This window comes from Peromyscus leucopus, chromosome 12, assembly GCF_004664715.2.
Source record: "Peromyscus leucopus breed LL Stock chromosome 12, UCI_PerLeu_2.1, whole genome shotgun sequence".
NCBI lineage: Eukaryota > Metazoa > Chordata > Mammalia > Rodentia > Cricetidae > Peromyscus > Peromyscus leucopus.
The window spans coordinates 24,102,294-24,126,240 of NC_051073.1; the positions used below are offsets into that span (position 1 = coordinate 24,102,294).

Sequence of the window (23,947 nt, forward strand, 5' to 3'; positions counted from 1 at the left end):
CTTCTCAGTGCTAATGTGTAACACCTGTCCTTAACAGAAAAGCATTAAATGAATCTGTTTCTAAGTTGACAGTGAACAGTTTGGAGAGAATCTTTTGCTACTGCTCCTTCAATAGGAAACAAACTTCTCTCTTACATGGCAATGACTTCATTAAGATGAAAAGCTGTGTTAAAGGGTGTGTTATGAGAAAAGAAGAAAAGAAAAACCTGAAAAGTTATTCACTTGTTTCTCTGGGGCTATTTTCAGGATAGATTTTTTTTTCATTTATTTATTTGCAGAATGAAAATGAACCTAGAGACTCCACAGAACAAAGGAAGATACAGAGGCTGAGATGGGTCTCATAATAGGATAGGGAAGGCAACTGACTCAAAATAATCCACATTGCCAATAGTTGTTCTATCTAACAGACTATATGAAGCTATGTAGTAACTATGTGTATGTAGTCAATTTATATATATATATATATATATATATATATATATAATTTAGACACATTTATGCATCTGTATGGACATTTACATGCATATAGAAACAGACATATCTCCACATGTGTACATGTATTATATATAAGGAGCAGTGTATGTAGATAGATAGATAGATAGATAGATAGAAATTTTACCTTTACATACTTTAAATTAAACCTTGTTCGCTAGATTATGCTATATGCCTGAAATCTCAATAATTGACAAGCAGAAGGATCATAAGATCATTGGTTTGAGGCCAGCCTGGGCTACATAGTGAGGCTGTCTCAAAGAACACGAAACTAATTGTATAAGACAAAATAAAGCTTATGGGGTTGGGATGTCAAAGAAAAGGAAAATGAACATAGTTGGGAAACAAAAGACAGTGAAGGTAAACATTATGTCAGCCAATCTCAATTCCTATTTTGAATGTTTTTACTAAAAAGTTATGGCCATTATTTGCCAAATACACTCACTTCTCTTAAATCTGATAGGGCATGTAGACTTCCCACCTAGCCAGCAGAAGAAATGATTGTACTGATAGATATGTGACATTTGGACATCTGACACATGCCAGATTTTTGGAGGTTGTATCAGAGGTCCAACCTGCTGTTCTCTTTACTAATGAAAACAGGGATGATTCAGGCTGCAACAGGGCTGTAAAGGGTATCTCTGCCCCACATGTCACGCTACCCAGATGTCACTTGGCAGGTGGGGATACAGAGAGAATAAAAATGAAGCCTTGTATGTGGGTGCTAGTGTGTTGCGAAAGTCAACAACTGAGCCTGCTTGCTGAAGTGTGGATAGCTGTGTGGTGTGTCCACATTCATGTCCCAAGAAAGACAGCTTCTTAGAGTTCTCACTTCACATCTATGATAGTCCCATGTGTACACAGGCCCATAGGCTGCATGTGTACAGCTTGCTTCAGGGTTTAGTTTATCTTAGATATTTATTGTAATACACTTATGAACACATATACATATATGCTTTTCTTAACAGAAAGTAGATCCACATTATGTGAAATGTTCCATAACTTGCTTGCTTATTACAGCTCAGAGCTATATCATAAAGGTCTTATTTCATTGCTCTTTGACATCTCATTTTTAAACCTGGATTTTAGAACCAATATATATATATAACTAATAGCTCTTTTTCCATCAGTGGACACTTAGGTTGGGTTTGACCTATTTTTCTAATGGGTGTGACTATGTGCACTGGAAATACCCAGCATCTGTCATGTGGATAAGGCTTAAAGTTAATTTTGGCAAGACAAAATAAAATGTTATTATTAAGAATGTTTTTAACTGTTTTAATTTTCCTTCAGTATTGCGAGATGACTTCCGACAAAACCCCACAGATGTGGTAGTGGCAGCTGGAGAGCCTGCAATCCTGGAGTGCCAGCCCCCACGGGGACACCCAGAACCCACTATCTACTGGAAGAAAGACAAAGTCCGAATTGATGACAAGGAAGAAAGAATTAGTGTGAGTCCATTTACAAGAAAGGTCTAGAGATACTGAGTGTCTCATCTGCACAAATTCTGTTAACACATTAATAACGAAATTGGATCTAAATGCTAATTTACCATATACAACATACTGAATTTTGGATGGGACTCCATAAGACAAACATAAATGTCTATGTTATACTAATAATTGCACCAATTTGATATGTAATTGTGATTATATCGTGTATTATTAATATCTTTTTTTCTCTAGAGATTTCTACCAGTCATTTATGCTTCATACATTGATATTAAAATATACATGGTAGCCATTAAGCTTATTAGCTACCTCTCATTTTATACTAGATTCAGTATTATAAAAGGAGATGAAATAAAATAAAATTTGCATTTGATATTATTTAGTAATTCCTCATTTAGATAAAGTACAGTGAGAATTAATGTATTTTGTTAAAAATGAATGTTTCATTTGACTAGACAAATGTTATTTTGTTGTTTGAATTTCTTTTAGGACCACCAGCTCACAAATAATGACACAGAGACTTCTTATTAATTATGAAAGCTTGGCCTTTAGTTTAGGTTTGTCCCCAACTAGCTCTAATAACTTAAATTAACCTGCTTCTATCAATCTACATTCTACTACATGGCTTTTTTAACCTCTGCAGCATTGTGTACAACCAACTTGGTCCATGTATTGCTGTTGTCACATTGCACCTAGATTCATCTCCTCTTCCTCTCTCTTCCCAGAAATACTGTCTATTCTCTTCTGCTTAGATGTTTCCCATTTAGCTCTTTATTAAACCAATCAGAAGGCACCTTGGCAAAGACACATCTTTACAGTATACAAAAAGGTTATCCCACAACATTATTTCAACAAAAAAATCATATGTGTTGTCTGTTATATTTAAATATATAGTTTTTATAAATATGAATTCACGCCATGTAAACATTGAGATATTTAATTATGTAAACAATATTACATAAAATATAAATGGAAGGTAGAGATTGCAATATTTACTCATGTTTCTGCCTTTATTATTACTATGAAGGGTTACCAAACCAATGAGAATTTGGTCTTTAGTTAAAGGTTTTGTGTTGAGTACGTTCTTTTGAAAAATATATTTTTTGACCTTTGCTATTTATCAAACCATCTCAAAATTCAATGGTTTATACAAGCCATTTTACTTATAATCTAAATTCTATGAAAAATAAAACTATTTTTTTCAGCAATAAATTTGGCTAATCTTAAATGTTCAAAATTATTAAGTAGAGCCTCTTTCCTTTTTGTTTCCTTTTCTTTTGTTTATTTTGTATAGATCCGTGGTGGGAAACTGATGATCTCAAATACCAGGAAAAGTGATGCAGGGATGTACACCTGTGTGGGCACCAATATGGTGGGAGAAAGAGACAGCGACCCCGCAGAGCTGACTGTCTTTGGTAAAACTCTCTAAATTATTAGTTACTTTTCCTGTTTCTGTGGCCAAATGCTTGACAAGAAGCAGCTGAACAAAGGAGCATTTTTGGGGCGGGGGATGGAGGTGGGGGTGGGGGGGTGTGGGGGAGCACACGACAGTGGCAGAGAAGTCCTGGTGACAATACTGTAGTGCAGCTGGTTGCTTGTACTGCATCTAAAGTCAGGAAGTAAGGAGACATGAACATTGCTGCTTGGTTACCATTTTTCCTTTCAACTCAGCCCAGGACCACACCCCATAAGATGGTATTTTGCATATTTAGGGGAGGTCTTCCTACCTCAGTTAACCTAATCTGAAAGCTCCCTCGCGAACAAGCTCAAAGTTGGTCTTTTCAATAACTCTACATCCTGTCAGACTGACAATATTAGTCCTCACAAACTGTTAACAGCTACAATTTTGTGAACACCGAAATATAGGACATATATTAACAATTACTCATTAACTGGAATAATCAATAGAGATTAGAATTGGGGTTTTGGGGGGCTTTATGATGAAAACTTTAATGTCAAATTTAAAAAGAAACATCAATATATCTACTTTATTTATGTATTTAAGGTATTGTCTGTCATCAAAATGTTAAAAGCTACACTATTTCTAAGACGATTTGAAATAATAAACCTGTCCAGTGCTCATCATTCATTCTTTTGATATATTTATCAGGTGTTAGATACATACAAACATATGTTATATAATATACATACACATGTGTACTTGCGCATGGATTTAAATACATATTAACAGATATTTTTACTCATTCTGATGTCATAATACCCTAAAATTTAAGAGAATATGTAAACTATTAAATTATTTTTCCCTGACAGTAAAATATCTCTTCTAATTCTTTGCATGTTATGGCAAGGTCCTTACTTATGGTCATTATTCTAGGACATGCCCAAGTACACTGTTGAAGTCTGACATAGGTCTCCAATGGAGCATCTTCTGCAGCTTGAGAGGTACTATCCACTCTTAGGATAGTAGCATCGAGGTAGAAACAGATATTGTGATACCCCTTTGGTTATATTTTTTCAATGAAGGCTCAAGGCCTCTTCTTAAATGTTCTGCATGCTAAATAATCTCTGATAATACTCCCTTTGATAACTCGCTCACCTGAAGTCTCAAATGAGAAAGGCAGGAAATATCCCATAATTCATTAAAGAAATGAGTAAATATAACCTTGCTCAATGTAGGCTTGTAGACTTCCGTCCACCTAGTCCAGATAACTCTAAGTTTGTCTCTAAATTGTATGCAGTCACCTCTCAGAGTCTTAAAACTCCCTCTACACAGTAATGAAAAAAAATACAGTTTTGTCTGGTAAGATATAAAATTAGTGGCCACTGAATATCAGCATTGAAAGCCCACAAATATAGCTCTTCTATTTAAAGAAACACTCATTGCTATTTTTTTTTGTAACTACCACAAGCTCTTGAGTAGAAAAACATTGCATTATAGACTGTCTTCAGAGGGAAATTGAAAGGGTTCAATGTCATTACCAGAGCAATTAGATCTACCAGTAATGTGTTTGTATTATGAAATATTTACCCTACTTTCCCTAAAGACATTATGGGAACTGCAAGAGACCTCTAAGCCTGTCAAGAATTGTGGTACAAATTCTAAATTATTTTAAAAATAGCTACGAACCCAAGAGATTAAATTTATCTAGAGGCAGTTCCTGTGGAAGAATTGATTTAGAGAGCTGAGAAACAGTTATCTGATGGTGTAAACTGACCTGAGGGGTTTTATATACAGTAAGTTAAAGGAAAGTTGAAATCCCATTATGTACAACAAAACAACACCACAGGAAAAAGAGAGACAGACAAACCAAAGAGACAGAGAAAGACAGAGAGAGAGAGAGAGAGAGAGAGAGAGAGAGAAGAGAGAGAGAGAGAGAGAGAGAGAAGAGAGAGAGAGAGAGAGAGAGAGAATGAAACTATTGAGGGAGGGGGTATCTGGAGGAAGTTGGCAAAGTTATATATATATATATAATTTTTAAATGATTGAGGAAAAGAAAAAATAGAATAGGGAAATGTTGGACTGATCAAAGCTGTGAGTCCTGTGTGAGAGAGCATTGCTGTGCTAATTTTAGAGAAAAAAGGTAAACAGTGGGACCCACCTCATTTATTACATTTGAATCTCTTACCACCAGAGGAGAAAATGAATGACAATGCAGTAATATTTAGTTCACAGGTCATAATATCTACATCTAAATGAACTGCCTTTTGTTTCAACATTATTGAATATTGTAATTTTGGAATTAAGTTTGTAAACCTGGTTTACATTATTCAGTCCACCTGCTCAGCTTTATTTTCACATAGCTGCATGATCACCTTAAGGTCTTTGGCTACCATTGTCCTTCTCCAGCTATGGAATGCTAGCTCTACTCGAGAAGGTCTACAGAAAAAGTAATTGGTGATGTTGACTGTTCAAGAAATATCATTCACTTATGAATTACAAGGAGAGCAAAGAAAAAATAAAGTTCTTTTCTTATTCAATAGTCATCAACATTACTGCAAAAGGTATCTATTAAATTTTCATTGTTTTTATTCTTCAACGACTAGACTTGTTCTAGGAAATGTAGTTTGGACATTTCATTTTAATGTGTGCTGTTTTTACAAAGGTGTGATCACAGTAAACTGATTTTAAGTACCAGATGAATGGTCTATTCTATTTGTTCGTCAGCAATCATTTTTTTGGTTTATGAGATAACCTCCTCCTCAAGTGCACATTATCAAGTCTAAATGTCAGAATGTGCCCATTATCAAATCTAAAAATCGCATCTGAAATGACACTGTCCTCTATGACAAAGTCTAGGCATTTCATAAAGAACATCCCTACTCTCCATTCTATAGATCATTAATGCTTATGTTAAGCTCTGAAGATCCTAAACATGCTCAGAGAAACTAGAATTGGAGGATACAACCTATAAGCTGAAAATTATTTATTAAAAATAGCTAATAGTAAAGCATATGTTTTCTAAATGATTTTTAAATGTATCAAAATAATACACAAAATAAGTTTTGAGCATTGAAATTTTAATATATATCATAGGTATTACAAACCAAAATAATATGCTGAAATGTTTTGATTTACAGCTTCCTTAAGAACCCTTCACATGCACGTGGTTGTACATGAATACATGTATGCATACACACAAACACACACACACACAAACGCACACACACAAAGAGGTATATGCACATTCTTCATCTTTGATTACTTTTGCAAGTTTCTTTTATTCCCTTCCCCGTTTGGGTATTCATTTTAATATTTTAAACATGTTTTTCTAGTATATGTCTTATATATTAATTATGACATTACTCTATATTCTATTTTAGAAAATAGGAATTTGATCAATTTATAACTTCCTTCTAACCCTTCTTTTATCTACCTCTTTCTAGTATATTCTCTTTAGAATCATTCATGCTACTAATGTTGAAATTTGGATAGCTAGAGAGATGCCTCAGTGAATAATGAGTTTATCATGCAAACATAAGGATCTGATTTCAAATCCCCAAAATGCATATAAAACAGGCAGAGTAACTCACATCTCCAATCTCTCTATAGCAAGATGGAAAGGAGACAGAATTCACTGAAGCATCCAGGCCAGCTAGCCTGATTTATCTTGTCTCAAACAAGATGGGTTGTGAGAACTGACACCCAAAGTTATCCTCTGAATTCTATGTGTGTGCCATGGGTACCCTGGTGCCCACAAATACAAACACGTACATGCACATACTTTAAACACTTGTTAAACAGTTATTTTTAACCATGTAGATATTATGACCTGTGAAGTAAATATTACTGCATCGTGATTCATTTTCTCCTCTGGTTGTTTTGAAATGGTAAAGACTACATTCTAATTTTCACAGTTCAACAATATATACTCGCCCATAATAGCTGTCCTGGAGATCCCAGACTCTCTGTTCATTCAGTTCTGCTCCAGAATCTCCAACTTGACTTTTGCCTCCTTTGCTTTGATGCTAGATTCTGTATGCCTAGCATCCTGTATCTGTTTCTTTACTTCCTGTTTACAGAAGTAATTCTCTATTGCTTTCTGCTTGACTGGAGCTCAGGACACATCCCAAATCCATATGCCTTTACTCTATGTGAAATTTAAGTTGCAAAATCATAGTGTCAAAATTCTTTAATTTTCTGTTGAAAGTGTCTCTCCAAAGCTGTTTAGCCCCTTCCATTCCTCTAGGGAAGTCTGTTGTGACTGTGTTGGCATACTTTTGCATCTAGTCAGGGTCTTTGGATTTACTTATTTTTCCCCCAAAGTCTTAGCAGTGTGTCCTTAGATCACTGTTCTGACACATTGCAAGGGCATGCTTTGATTTGGCATTCCTCCACAACCTCATTTATTTATATGCTAGTCAAAAAAGTCAAAATCAGAAATCTCTCAACCAAAACAACTCTATTCACTATTGTGGAATTTGTTTGGCTTCTATGAAGCATGTATTTATGATGTACATGTTAAAATTCTGGATCTTTCCTTTTCTGTGTATCCTGTTGATAGTAATCTGTGCTTGCTTCATGTGTTTTTTTTCTGTCTGATGCAAAGTTTGCTTCTTTTTCTTTTTGAGACAAGGTCTTGCTCCGTGGCTCAAGGTGTCTTCAAAGTCACAATCCTCTTGTCCCTGCCTTCTGTTTTGGGGATGGCAGGCAGATGCCACTATGCTGGTTTTGCCTGCCACAATTCTAAATAACACCACTTGAATTATAGGTGTTTCTTTGTGGTATTAATTTACCTCTCTTAACTCATAATTCCTCTCCATGTACCTCTTCTCTCCATGGCTCTGATTTGACAAAGAAGGATTTCTTCAAATAGCATATCATGTATTGACATCCAACCATTAAAAGAATATCATCAACTTTGTCACCTCATGAATTTCAGTCAGTATTTGCCTACTAGTAACTAGTCAATTCATGAGGGATGAGGACTGAGACATGGGCTTGTGATGAACTTTTTTAGACACTAGATGAGAAAATTGGCTCATATGTTGAAAGGAGCTGAAACAGAAGAGATAAAGTTAATAATGATGCTATCTCAAAAACCTTAGGAAATATCTATATCTTGGGGCTGGAGAGATGGCTCAGGCTTAAGAATACTGACTGTTCTTCTAAAGGACCTGGGTTTAATTTCCAGTACCCATATGGCACTTTACAATTGTCTGTAACTGCAATCCCAGGGGATCTCCTTCCCTGACCTCCTTAGGTACCAGGTACACATGGTACACTGACATGCATGCAGGAAAAACACTTATGCTTATAAAAACAAAAACTTAAAAAGAAATATTGATCATATATATATATACACATATATATATGCTGCAGATTTCATGTAACAATTCAAACTATATGGTTGAATAAATCATCCTGATTGATAGAAGCAATGTAGTACTTTCTTGTGCATATTTCTGAAGCACCCGTTTTACTGCTTCAGGACAGTGATGAAATTTGATCACAGGAAGCATATTCTATAATGGCCCTTCACATTCTATATCAAGAATAACATGATGGCCGGGCGGTGGTGGTGCACGCCTTTAATCCCAGCACTCGGGAGGCAGAGCCAGGTGGATCATTGTGAGTTCAAGGCCAGCCTGGACTACCAAGTGAGTTCCAGGAAAGGCACAAAGCTACACAGAGAAACCCTGTCTCGAAAAAACAAAAAAACAAACAAACAAAACCATAAAATAATTGTTTTTTAAAACATAAGAATTTTCTCCTCCAAATTTTATCTATTTTTTTGGTCTTTGCTTCCGAGAGTGAAAATTCCTGTCAAAAATAAATGAATTTAGTCAGAATTTATATCATCACATCCAGGGAGCCTGACCGTTATCACCAAGTTTTGTGGAAGGGCACAGTAATAGCATCCAATGGTTATCTAGCTTCCCTCCCATTAGACATACACTGTTAAGTCAAAGGAGGCCTGTGAAGCTAACCATCTGATGATTTCCTTATACTTTACAGGCACTGTTCCGAGGCAGTTCTTACTAGGGCAGATAAAAAGTCAAGGCAAGGTTTACAAGCAGCAGTTAGCTCTAATGTCCTTTTATTACATAGTTTTCTTCTTACAGGACTTAAACAAACCCACCTACGCAATTATAGCCACAGTACTGCTTTTACAATGTCAAGTGAATTTTACCTTAAAATTGCTAAGGTCATTCAGGAAATAACTGTCATGGCACAGTCATTGGGAATTTTACAGCCACTCTCAATGACTGCATACAGTTGAAATGGAGACTGTGTTACCTGGGTACTTAATTTCTTCTTCACTGTAGCATAAAAACAAGAAAAGATTATTCAAAGGCCCATTGGATTCAAGGCATTTTGTGTAAAGTTGAATAGTTTTCTCTCTGAATAATGTTGACATGACTGCAGTGAGAGAAGACATTAGATTTAATTATAGCTACGTGTAAAGTTGGGTTTTCTACAATGCCGATTTTTAACTAGGTTGACAGGGCTGTTTGAGAGCTGTATTCTACAGGGTAACACACTGGCAAACAACACTGTTATCTCCAGAGAGATTAACCTTGCGAGCAAGTTATGCAGGTGATTCAAATCCAGTTAATCTCACAGAAAAAAAAAAGTTAATTGCATTGGCAAAGAAGTTGCCTCTGATCATGGCGTAGTTATATAATTAGGGACCAGCAGACATAGGAGGACTTGAATCTAATTGATAAGCAGTCCACAGATGGCTCTAGAGATTTCTCCCCCAGCTTTTTCAATATGTGGTCAGACATAAGGGGATACCATGGAAAAATCAGTAGCCTCATTTTGACATGTCTTAAAATTAAGTTGGCTTGTTCAATAGATCAAGATTTCCACACTTGTTTATTTTAATTGTTCAGAGTTTCATGGGTGCAATCTCTGTGGACATTAGTGGATATTAAATGTTATCCTTATTTCTCACTAGATTATACTGTTATCAACTTACTCTTACCTCTTACTCCCCTGGCTTTCCTTTTTTTGTTTTTATCCCCCTCAGATTATTTTAGTTCAAAAAGAGAAACCTTAGACACTTCTATTTGGCTTTGTAGTTTGTATCTAAAGAGGGCTTACTTTGGTAATAGCAGAAAAAAACAATGTAAAATGTCTAAAAATGAATTTTCCATTTTGAATGCAATTTTTTAGTCTTTAATATTGATGTTTCTGTTTCATATATATCCAGAAAAATAAAACTTAGTTAATGGAAAAGAGAAGTATTTCTTCCCCAAATTTTCTTTAAATATATGCTATGTTAATGAAACCTGCAGTTTTTAATCATTATTTCCATAGACAATTATATGTACCACAAATCAGAAAGTAGGTACAGAAAAATTAATATAATACAATTATAATGATGAATAATACAGAAGCGCTTATTTGAATATTGCTATGGGAATTCTCAGAGTAATAAATTTTTATAAATGTATGAACAAAGTCCAATACAGCAATAAATTGTTACATTATATTGTGGGCAGGCAGGTAAACTGAGATACTGAAGCATAAAACCCATCTGGCTATGCTGTAGTTAGACAAGTGACTTTCGTCTTAGTTATTCTTGGCCTCCATTTTTTCCCCTTTCAATTGAATTGTAGTATACCAGTGTCCAATATCACACTTTTCAAATTTGTATGCAACTTGCTTTCCTGTGATTATCTATTTACATAGCAACTGGACTCTGCTTGAAGGCAGAAGGAAAGAGGGAGATCTGTATGAAGGTATCTACTCCTGTGAGGTAAATCAGAAAAACTATCGTGCCTTCTCCTTGAAATTATAACTCAGGTGCTTCCCCACATCACCATAAAAAATGATGGGTTTTCCTCCATGTATGGTAACCAAAAGTATTTAAGAAACCTATGTCCCATGTTCTGTGATATAATATAAACTAATAATAGAAATGTTTATAATATAAACTCAGCCTTTTATATTAAATTCATTACAATACTGTGATTGGAACCTGTTAAGGAAAACACTCAGAGATTTGCCTGGGAGTAATATTTATGTACCTTAATAGAACTAGTGTTGTGTTCTATTAAACATGTGTGGAACTGCTTTGTAATTTATACTCAGCATAATGTTATGAAAATCTGACATGAGGTGCCTAGCTGCCTTTACAACATATTCTAGCATTCTCTAGCACTATAGCTGATTCCAGTGTCAATGGATTTTTAGCATATTAATTTATAATAATTTATACAAACCCTCTTACTTTCCAGTGTTGCTAGCAATGCTGTCATCTTTGTAAATATTATTTTTTGTATCATTCTGTCTTCTGATGAATTTAGGGATATCTTCCAGTATTAGGAGTGTTGACTCTTCTTCATTAGGTTATGTGCTCACTTTTTCATTCTTACTGACTATTCATGTGGAGAAGACCCTCTATCTGCTGTCAGTTAACATGATGTTAACATCTTACCTTCTAAAAGGAACTGGCATTTAATTGTTTTTGTTTTTTTTTTTTTTTTTTTTGACACAGGGTTTCTCTGTGTAGTTTTGGTGCCTGTCCTGGATCTCGCTCTGTAGACCACGCTGGCCTTGAACTCACAGAGATCTACCTGGCTCTTCCTCCCAAGTGCTGGGATTAACGGTGTGTGCCACCACCACCCGGCTGCATTTGATTTTTGACGAGAATTTTTATCATGCATAAAATTGTACTTTTGGTTCCTTATTTAGATATTGTTTTAGCTTAAGTGCTGTAGCTACAGACTAAATTACCATATTTGTGTTTATTTTCTTTTACTATTGCATATGCAACTTCCTTTAACAATTGATTCAGAGTTAGTTTGACTTCAAGGAACATAAACCCTACTTAACGCAAGGATTATTTTCTCATAAGAATTTACACTGACAAACACACCATATTTACCAATATGTTCAATTGGTTAAAAATCCTTCTATACTTTATATTCCCTCCTGCTCATCTGATGGAAAATTCATTTTGGATCTCTTAAGTCTACTGTCTTTATTAAAACTTCAGAATCTCTGCCAGTTTGTAATGAAATAATTTTCCTCAGTAATCCTTGAACACATTTTATTTTTCTCTTCTGTTTGACCTTTCATGGATCTGCCAATGCAATCCTTGTCCTTTACTTTTTGAAGGGTTCTGCTATGGCACATAAGAATCCATCCACAGTTCTCCTTCCATCAGCCTGTTGTCCTCCTCGAGCTGTTCCACATGCCCTTCACAGCCATGGCCCTGACTCTATGGCTAGCTTCATTCCCCACCATTTTCTTCATGAAACAAAGCTGCTGGTTATTTACAAGCCATTAAGCTTGGAGCCTGGGGTAGGAGAGGCCACATTCACATTTGCCTAATGATTGAAAATAGTGCTGTAGTTTGTTCCTCTATAGGCCAGGTTATGGTACAATGCCCCCATTAACATCAGAGGAACAGAGAAGGTCTCTTCTTGAAATATCACTTTTCAGTCTCAAGTGATGTTATTAGTGGTTTCCTCTCTGTTGGCAGGGGGTTAATACAGGCTCTGGATGAATGCATCCAACAGCATAGGAAATGCCCATCTCACTTCCTATGCTAATGTAGTATTAACATTTGGAACACTTATAAAGATATACTAATCCTATTGTCTAATTACTGCAGAAACAATAACACAGCATCATTATGCTTAAAATACAGAGCTGAGGCACATTGTTCCCACCATTTAAAAGGAAAAAGTTGGGGCTAGGAAGATAACTCAGTGCTTAGAAGTCCCCAGATTCACATAAATGCCCATGTCCATGGAGAATGAGTCTCTTCTTTAATTCTAGCAATGAAAGTCAGAGACTGGAGTAAGATTAGCCATTGCCTTGACCCCTGGATTGGATTAAGAGACTGTACCTAACAGAAGCTAATTTTGCAGTACTATGGATGACTACAGACTCACAGTTGAGAAAGAGTAATCATTTAAACTCTCTGTTTATAATTTAGTGTTTGTTTGTTTGTTTGTTTTTAATGGTAATCTCACCTATTTTGGTTCAGATTCATTGAATACCAACTTCATATCTTTCCCAGGAAGTTATGCAGTCTTATACAGAAACCATATTGATTCTTATGTTCAAACAAATCTTTCTGTTTAATTATATTAGATTGATAAGTCTTTATCTAATATATGGGCGATAATCAGAGTTAAGTCTGTGTGTACTATGAATAAACTATATAACTTTTGAATTTTTTCAATTTTTTTCATAAATTATGCATGCCTCATCTGATTTACTACTTTATGTCTTTTTCCTCCCCAAGAACGACCCACATTTCTCAGGAGGCCAATTAACCAGGTGGTGCTAGAAGAAGAGGCGGTAGAATTCCGTTGTCAGGTCCAGGGAGATCCACAGCCAACTGTGAGGTGGAAAAAGGATGATGCAGACTTGCCAAGAGGAAGGTAAGTGCATCACCTGAAAGAATGTTTGGATCACCAACGTTCATAGTTCCACCATCAAAAACCCTTTAATCTTGGATAGCTTTCAGATGTGATTTTTATTTTGGGGATCATGCCTACTGTGTGCATATCACACTTGTAGACTTACCAAGTCACCCATTCAATGGAAATCCACAATAATGCCTAATTCTTTCACTCTACCTATCATGGCCAAATACCCCACATTCCTGAGGTATTATCTTTCTCCTGGCTATATGTATGTTTGTTAATGGCTCCCTGAATTCATGGCCACCTGTGCACAATTGTCCCCCATTGTGTGCCCTGTTTTTATGGTATTTAACCTGAAATGCCTTCCTTGAATGGCCAGAGTATCTATAACAAAGGACTGCTGGTACAGCTGACATTAGGGATTTATGTAAGCCAGAGAGCCACAAGCTGAGTCTGCATTAGAAAGATGACCTCCCAGGTGGGTTGTCCTCAGGGAGTTCCTGGCACTCCCTTGGAGACAGGTTCTCCTCCATTAGTGTCATTTTTCTTTTACCAGTTGCAATCTCTCCACCACACCATTTCCCAAATCTCCAAAATTCCTTATCATCTTTTATAAGAATAACTTGGTTGTTTGCATTTTTTAAATTTTTCTGTTAGTTGAAGATCTTTCCAGGCAGGTGAGGTAGGCCAAGCCTTCATCTCAATGATAGGGAGATATCAAACAAACAAACAAATGCCTTTCTATCTGTTATCAAAGAATCTATTCTACTTTTCTCTCCCTATACAGAACTAGCTCTATTTTTGTTTCCCCTTGCCTTCCCCTCATTTCTACCCACTGACACACGCCTATGCCATCATTGTCTGCATACAATTGCACAGTGTGTCGTTTCTCGAGGGTCTCTGTCTGGAGGTACTTGATTTCACTCAACAGCTTGAAGTTGAACAGGCTTTTACAGAAGCTGAATATTTTTATACACATTCTCTGCCACTGAAGAGACTCTGAAATTTGCATGTTAACTTTAAAAAAAATCTCAATTTTGAACTCTATGGGGCCATAAAAATGTGCCTTCTTTCTAAATGCATATCCTCAATAACACTGGGGTTAAAGGGACCAGGCATTTAAATAGTATTGAGAGCCTCTTGGTAATCTATAGTTATGCATCTGATGTAAATCTCAACTCAAGTAGTTACTCAACAAACTGACTAAATAAACTCAAATCAAATAACTAAATAGCCCAGGAAGTCAACTCTTTGTTTGGTTTTTGTCACTTTGCTATCAGATATCTGCCTATAAATAAATGACATTATAAGAAGGGTCTCGTAACTGTGAGAGTCCCCATGCTTGTTCATTAGAGAATCAAGTTAAAATTCCAGAGGGATAGAGAAAGAACTTGCCCTGAAAATACAGGGAACTGAGTTCCCTGTAAGAATGCAAGTAAAAAATCTGGGTATGGTAACACATGCACACTTGTCCTCTAATGGTAGATACAGAGAGGTGGAAATAGGTGCATTTCTTGGGCTCCCTGGGTAACCAACCAGCCTACACAGCAGGGGGAGTTTCAAGCAAGCAAGAAAGTTAGAGTAAGTTAGACAACACCTGAGGATTACAGCCAGGGCTTTTCTATGGCCCATGGGTACTCACATGCACCAGAAACCCCATCCCTACTCCAACACACACACACACACACACACACACACAGAGGTGGGGTTAGATAATTTGATTGTTGGTACCCACATCAATATGTATAGTAAAATTTTTCATCCAATTAGAGACCAAATTACATGCATTTTTAAACGTTAACAGAAGTTAAAGGAATACTGGCAATGATTAGTTTTAAATTACCGAGACTGTAAACTGGATTTGGTGCTGCACACCTTTAATCCCAGCACCTTGAAGGCAGAGGCAGACAGGTCTCTGTGATTTTGAGGCCAGCCTGGTCTACATAGTGAGGCTTAGGAAAGCCACTGCTACGTAGAAGGACCTTGTCTCAAAACAACAACAACAACAACAAAATTGCTGAGACTATAAAGATTCTATAATTTTTAAAAGCTGAGTTTTAATTTGGGGATATTTTGATTTATAAAAATAATAAAATGTATACAGGGTTGCCTGTACATCTTGAACCCACTTTCACTTATTTCTTACATCTATGAAATATTTGTCACAGGTGATGAAAAATGTTGAAATAATTAAATACAGAATAAATATTTTTTGGATGTAATTCATTTTTATTATTGTCTTTTTCTGCTCAAGAGAACAATCCAAGAAATGTATTTAGTTGGGAATTGTAGACTTTGGGGTTTAGTTGAATGTTTTCCAGTCATCTTTGGTCTTTGATAGGTTCACAGTGTTCTTTAGTATTGCTGGCCTTGTATTCTTGAAGAGGAATACTAGTCAGATATGCTACAGGATATCTGACCCTATGTTTACATGTCTTTTTCACTTGGGTGTGTGTGTGTGTGTGTGTGTGTGTGTGTGTGTGTGTGTTTAGACGAGTTGTATGTTTTTGGTTTTCAGGGATTTTTTTTGGTGGAGGGTGGGGTGGGGTGGGAGGGGTGGGGATGGAGGTGGGGAGAGAAGGCCTCAAAGGTGGCCAGCATCTCTTACACTGTATCAGAGGCTCATGAGTCAAGGACACAGACTGTTAGCCTGCTCCATTGTTTGTTGAGACTATGGACGGGCCCCAGAACAGCTTGACTACATGGCTGCCATGACAGGCTTAGGGGCCCAGGCACAGCTTCTGTGAGAGTCTTACTGGCAGGCAACACCCAGATCCAAGAAAAGCCTTAAGCTGACACCACCCAGGGATCCACCCAGGGATGGGGAAGTATCTGACATCCTCAACATTCCAACTAGTAGATAAGGTGGCCAGATGTCCCTGAGTCTAGCACACACCTGTTTTTGTTTTATAGACAACTCCTAGACAATTGTCCCCCAATCAGGGTCCTGGACCCTGAAAATCCCCTCACCCCAACCTCTGCTATGACCAAAAGCCCCACCCCACCTGAGCTCAGGGCTCTCTGCTCTCACCACTATGTTGGACAGATAGAGAGACCAAGCTCTATCAAGATAAATAAAGGCTCCTTGCTTTTACATATGGGATTTGGTCTCAGTGGTGGTCTTTTGGGGGGTGCCCGTGATCTGGGCATAACAGAGACATTTTTGATGAGCATTATAAATCTCCCAGTCCACTCAAGGGCTGAGAAGATAGGCTGTGGCAGACACTATGCCTGCTTTAGTCTTGTTGAGTTTTTTAAAATTTTATTTTCACTTCATATGTTAACTTTATATAGTCAATTTATTCTTTTGCTTTCCTATATGTGTACTCTAATTGTTAAGTAAAATCAAGTTGAGATAAAAATACATGCTAGAAAGTTATGAGTTGATATTCAATTTTAAAGTGCCTTAAAAAAACTAATATATAATTTAAGACTACTTTTATTTTCCCATTTTATTACATGTTAAGTGATAAATGTGACAACATTAGCTTCTCCACTATTTTCCAAGTTTTGTAAAAGTCGTTTGCTTTAAAGTTCAGGTTGCTTGTGAAAAATCAAAAGTGCTATATAAACTACATTTTCAAGGAGTACAGTTAAATATGAAAAAAACTCATAGTACTTTTTGCAAAATGTTTCCATATTTTTGGCCTCTAGTCTTTTGCTACCAGGATTATACTATTACAGTACTTGTTGGACTAGTTAAATATTTTTAATCCATTAGACAAATGGAAGTGTTAGCATTAAATCATAATGTTAGAGAGGTTCAATATGCAAATTGATGAATACTTTTATCCTGATGGAAGCCGGGCACTTTTTCTTCACTTCTCAGACTCCAATGATGTTTCAAAGAAGCTAATTCAGTCTTGATTTGTGCCTATTAGCATAAGTCTTACTTGAACATGAAAGGCAAAGAGACCTCTCTACTTGGGGAAGGATAACAGTAATGCTTTTCAGCAAGCCACACACTAGATCAACAACATTGATTCCATTTTGTTTTTATGTCTCAGACAAGGAAGATGACCATTGTTCTTTTATATGTAATTGGTGTGGGGAATGACATTTATTTGGCTTAATGTTTAATGAAATCTGAATATAGTTTGTGTAGTGGTTCAGGCTTAACATTTATAGTAAAGCTTTGTAGGGCAGCTGCATAGCACGTAATTACTATGTGAGTAATATGTGACTATTTTTCTTTTGGAGGCTAGGGAAGCTTTTCAATTCATGTTTAAATTGACAAAATGCTGTGATAGCTTCAACACAGAAGAAGCGGTCTGTGCCAGCCTTTCAGTGGAAAAGATGAAGTCAGGGAGGATCTTTGCCTTAGCTTCATTCATCCTAGTGAACATAATTTTAAAATAGTAACAGTGTGTCCATTTATTTTGTTTAGCTTTAGCCTCTCCTAAGCTTTCTCTTTTTGTGGAGCTGAATTATTCTTCTTATTATTTTTTACAGCTAGAATGTCTGATTGAGATAGAAGACATGGAAAGTCTAACAACAATCCTATGCCCAAACAGAGAAATGCTATTTAATGCTATCATTTTCCACATAATCAAAATGAAAAGATGACTTACATTGTATCTGTTAAGCAGAGTGTAGTAATTTCTTGGAGAAGCATCTAAAGAAACTAGATCATGACTGAAAATCAGAAGAAAAGAATTCCACTGCTTTTTTGTAACTATAAAAATCAACAGTGTATGTTTTTCGAGAGGGTTACAATAATGAGTTGAAAGAAAACAATACCATAAGGCCAGAAAGATGGCTTTGGTGATTGCTTTTCCAGATGGCCTCGGTTCAGTCACCCACACTGGATGACAACCAATTGTAACTCCAGCTTCAAGGGATCTGAAAACATCTCTGGCTTACACACACACACACACACACACACACACACACACACACACACACACACACACACGAATAAAGAGTAAAAATAGTATTTTTAAAGAAAAGTCTCATACAGCCCAGGTGGACTTTTTAAAATTCACTAGGTAGCAAAGGCTGGCCTTGAACTTGTAGCCATCCCGCCTTTACTTCTCCAGGGCTGGTGTTACAGGCATGTACCAATACACCTGAGTACTTTCTTTTAATGACAAAATTTGGCTGGGTGGTGGTGGCACATGCCTTTAATCCCAGCACTCGGGAGGCAGAGCCAGGTAGATCTCTGTGAGTTCGAAGCCAGCTTGGTCAAGAAAAAATTTTATACATAAATACAAAAAAAAAAAAAAAGAAGAAGGTACATCAGACTATGTAATGGTTTTTCATTTCTTAATAACCCATTTTCAGCTATGTAATTTATATAGAAGCAACAATTTATTGTTAAGTTCTCAGTTCTCTTCACCAGTTTCAAAAGTAATTCTTTAAAGCAAAGTGCAAGTGGTGCCTTTTGTCTTCATGGAATTGTAGGTAAATGAGACAAGAGTATAGATAACCATTTACATACTGAATACATCAAAGACCAAAGGCTGAGGTAGAACTCTTTCTTCTTAGTGCTGTATCCTCCCTGAATGTCAGGTGACCCTAGACCTTGTTCTTATTAGTATTCTTTGATGATCAGATGATTTAATATATGCTTTCACACGATATTTTATGTGATAGAAGTTGCTAGACATTGTAATGAAGAGGGCAGTACACCATTCTGTGTCATCTAGTGCCATAAGATAAAGAGATTATCAAAAAGAGTAGATCAAAAATTCATATGCTGCAAACTCTATTAGTATATTATAAGCCAACAAAGGAGCAAATATTACATTATTATGTACAAAGCAATAAGATCAAAACTGACTAGCATTTACTACAATATTCTATTCAATCTAACAGTGGGATGGAGAATTTAAAAAGCTCCTTAAAACTTGGGTAAAAGGATGGAAGATTATCCTAATTATGATCTCATCTGTAAACATTAAAGTACAGTCTGCATTTCAAGTTGTTAGCAAAATAATGTAAATTGAACATTCAGTATATTTCATCATTCATTTGATTTTCACAAGTCACCAGGAGTTAGCGCCACAAGTTTTGTTTCCTTTTTATTTATTTTGTTTTCTAAACTAACTCTAAAGTGACACTAACTTCCTCAATAAGGATCTATAGTAGAGTAGAATGTTCATAATAGCTTTTCTGTGGGGGGAGAAAAGAAATAAAATATGCCATTTACATTCTTATGTATGACTGCCACTTCTAAATGCAGTTGATGGCTTCCATATAGTGTAGGTAATTCATGAATATTTCATAAAACAGAAAAGGGCCTAGAGAATAAGCATTTTACGAAATACAGTGCAAAATTCTATCAATTTTCCTCAGCCCACTGACAAGTTCCTTTTCTGAAGTCTATTTTAAGTGAGACTTTCCAAGGTTCTCAGTTCCATGGAATAGGAGATTCACAGAAATAGATGATTCTCTCCGAAGAGAACCTGAATAGAACCATTTATAGCCCGCTTTGTGTGCAATTTTGAACAAAGTGGCTCTTTACAGTTAGCCCTGGAAAATGTTCCTGTATTAATTGTCTGGAAGCGCTATTGTTTAGAATATGTGCCTCTCAGATGCAGGAGATGCTGAACAGGCGCTCAGCTACCCTGCTGCAGAGAACTGCTATCCTCATGTTCAGTGTGAGCCTCAAGGACACATGGTAATTTGTGCTTCTGATAAATACCCACTTTGATTAGATTGGCTAGTGGAGATTGGTCAATTAAAACAATTTTAGAAAAAGACAAGGACTACTAAGAACATGGGAAAAGCAATATATTTCAAACATTGTCCAAAAAGGCGTCTATCCCCATGAGCCAAATAAACAAGGAAAAGTATAAATCAAAAATTATCTTCAATGTTAAATAAGTATTTTACCCATTTCTTTGTAGGAAAAAAAACCTTAGAAACTGCAAGGGCAATTAGTATGGAATAATTTTTTGCCAATGCCAGTGTAAGTATGTAGTCTATTGTTCAGGTTGTTGGTGTGGAGACCTTGTTCTGACACTGTTTGATTGTGTGTGTCTGCTTCGACCTCTATCTTCTAACAAGGATATTTGACAGATTTCTTTACCAGTAAGAAGGACTGTGACCTTGGAGAAGCTATGTAAACTCTGTGTGTTTTACATCCTGAAGATACAGAACAAGAGTGTGATGTGGCTAGTGACTACCCTCTGCTTTGGCAGGTTCTAACTGAGAGGTTATGAAATGATATGATTATTTCAAAGCACCATGAACACTATACAGTTGGTAAACACAGAAGGTGCTATAATACCATTTACTGAGTTCAGGAGTAGAGGATTAATGATGAAAAAAAAAGGAACATTCAATTTGGGTTAATTTCACATTCTTTTTCACCTGACTAAACAATATCTATAGAAATATTAAGTATTGCTTATTTAACAGATACCACCTTTGCTTTGAATTAATATAGACTCATTGGTAAATATTACCAACCAGTTTGCCAGGTCTAGAAAACACTACTTGTTTTTTTTTTCTCTGTCTGGAAAATTGTACTTCCTCCAGTACTAGGTCCCAGGCCCAGTGCCATCAGATTTTAAGTTGGGATCACAATCTTCCAGGTGTTCCAGTGAATTGCTGTTTTTATGCTTATAATGAGAATGGTGGCACCCCATTAAGAATACTTAAGAGAACTTGCCAGGTGCCATAAGCACTACTAAAAGCTCGTTTCTTACCACAATGATGTCATGTTAAGGGATGTTGTCACAGCATAATATGACTCTCATTTGAGAGATACAGAAACACATATTTATGGTAATTTAGTTTCCAACATCATGCATTCATATTAGTGACAGAAATAAGTTTACAATCTTCCCAACATGAAATCAGTATTCTAAACTAGTTTTCATATTTTTTGGATTAGTAATTGTTTATAAACTCAACCCAATTAAAATTTTATATTGTGTATAAAATTAGGTAATTGGTTTAAATTTCATATATATAAATATATATTGATATAGTAGATATGTAGATATATAGTGAAACACTTGAGGTGATTTTTAGAGAAGTTTTTAAAGCTACAAATAAATATTTGGCTACATGGAAAACTCAAACTTGGAATAGTGTACATAATTTTGGAAACTGATGCTCGATATTTTGTTTACATACTGGACTAATTGGAAGCTTCCATTGTTGCCAGGATGGAACTTTTCCTGTGTTTTCATCAAATAGGTGCTAATAGTTAGTGTCAACATAAAACTAATTGCCACCTAGGGTGGGAGATCATGGTGGCTGGTCCTATGACCACACTGGCCCATCTGTTGAGAATCTCAACATAGGACCAATGCTGGACCTGGCATTCAATCTTTGCTTTGGCCAGCTGTCAACTCTCAATCTGGAACAAACTCAGGATATGAAGTGCACTGAAGTCAAGAGAAACTCTGACGCCCATTAACTGGCAGCTCTTGTGCTGTGTGTGGGTTGAGCCAAGACCAGGTGCCAGTTCTCAGGGCAAAAGGATCTGTCTGAGTGCCACCTGTCACTGGCATGTGTATATCACCCATCATGGAAGCCATGGTAGGTGTGCTTCTTCCATCAAAGCATCAGAGCTTTCAGGACCTTCAGACTCTCTGACCTAGGGTTGGGGGTAACAAGACAAGGACCATAGCCAAGGCTCGATAGTGACTTCGGCTCATCAGGAAATACTTAGTACTACAGGTGAATTGCTTTTTTTCTGGTAGAGACGCTTTCCCAGGTTCTTGTGTTATTTTCTTAAATGTAAACAACATTTTAAAAAAGATTGTTGACTTAAAAAAAAAAAGATTTTTAACACAAATCCTCCAAAGGCAATTTATGGTTAGAATCACTTGAATGACTTGTAATATCCCTTGGGCTTGTCTTAAGATATATTTCTTATTTCTGTTATTGTTTTATATAATTTGAATTATGACATGAATCTAAAGTGTAGATTTTTGGGAGATGATAACTTGTAATGATGAATGCAAGCACCCATCTCTTGAAATATGTAAGTTAAATGGAATGTTTTCTGTGATATGTTTAAATCCATAAATAGCATAATTCATGGCAAAAGCTAAAAATAATCAGGAAAGTAGGGTGTTGTCTTTTTCTTCAATTAAAAAAACAAAAAATTAGAAAGGTGAAATGAATAAGTATGCAAAAATTAAGTTACTTGCACATCTACCATCCAATGGCTACCAATATTGATGTCTTATATACAACTTTCCCCATTTCTGTGTTGTTTAAATAATTTAAATTCAGAATTGGTCTTTCTATTGTTTGTTTCTTTTTATTATTAATTTTTTATTTTACAAATTTCATATATGTATATAAGATATAGATATCATATTCACCCACACTATCCTCTCTTTCCCTTTTTTCAATCCTACTCATCCTCTGCCTTCTGCCAACTAGTTTACTTCCTATTTTTGTGTTTGTTTTGTTGTATGTGTGCAGGTCCTGTGCAAGTAGCAAGAAGGAGCATAAAGAACTTTTCTTGATACTTACTGCTTACATAGTCTTCTATAGAAAAATCCCAATAAAGATCAAAACCATTTTTATTACATTTTTATTTTCCATAAAATATAATAATAATGATGATGATAAATTTTGCTTGCACTGTTATTGCTTAAACACAGATTTACTTGATTTGACTTGATTATTCTCATCATAATTCTATGCAGTAAATATTACTATCTGTATAAATGTGGTAACATAGACACAATGACAATAAATTTTCCAAGACATACTGCTATAAGAGACTTTGGATTTTTGATTCCTAAGTCCACACATTTGAACAGTGTCTGGAGGTGTTGAGCCTTTTCCATTTCTTTTTTTTTTTTTGAAATTAGAAGATATTTTATTGATTGATAATTAATTAATTAATCAATTGATTGCTATTTAATTGATAATAAAAACATTAAGCATCAAATCTTACATCATTAATAATTCATACAAGAAAATATATGATTAGATGCATGTTTTGGAAAATAAAAATGTTTAAAATTACACACATAGTCACATCACAGTATGCATGTGGAGGTCAAAGTTCATCTTATGGGGATCTGTCTTCTCCTCTAACATGTAGACTTTGAGGACCACACTCAGGTTGGCAGATATCACTGTGAGCACCTTTACCTGAGCCAACTGGTCTGCCCAAGGGCAATGCTATTGTTTGCTTGTTTTGTGTTCTTTTAAAAGTTACACATTCATCTTTGCATGCTGAAGTAGTAAACAGCTGGTTTGTTCTCTAGGAGATCCTTTTGCATTGATGA

The 23,947-nt window shown here is 35.9% G+C and overlaps 1 protein-coding gene across 1 annotated transcript in view; it reads left to right on the forward strand.

The window, feature by feature from the left end:
• The window catches only part of Robo2 (roundabout guidance receptor 2), a 1,235,714-nt gene that overhangs the window by 1,077,865 nt on the left and 133,902 nt on the right, over nucleotides 1-23,947 (forward strand). Inside the window, 3 exon segments of the mRNA XM_037209998.1 lie at nucleotides 1,786-1,943; nucleotides 3,238-3,358; nucleotides 13,613-13,751. Coding sequence (XP_037065893.1) covers nucleotides 1,786-1,943; nucleotides 3,238-3,358; nucleotides 13,613-13,751 — 418 coding nt within the window.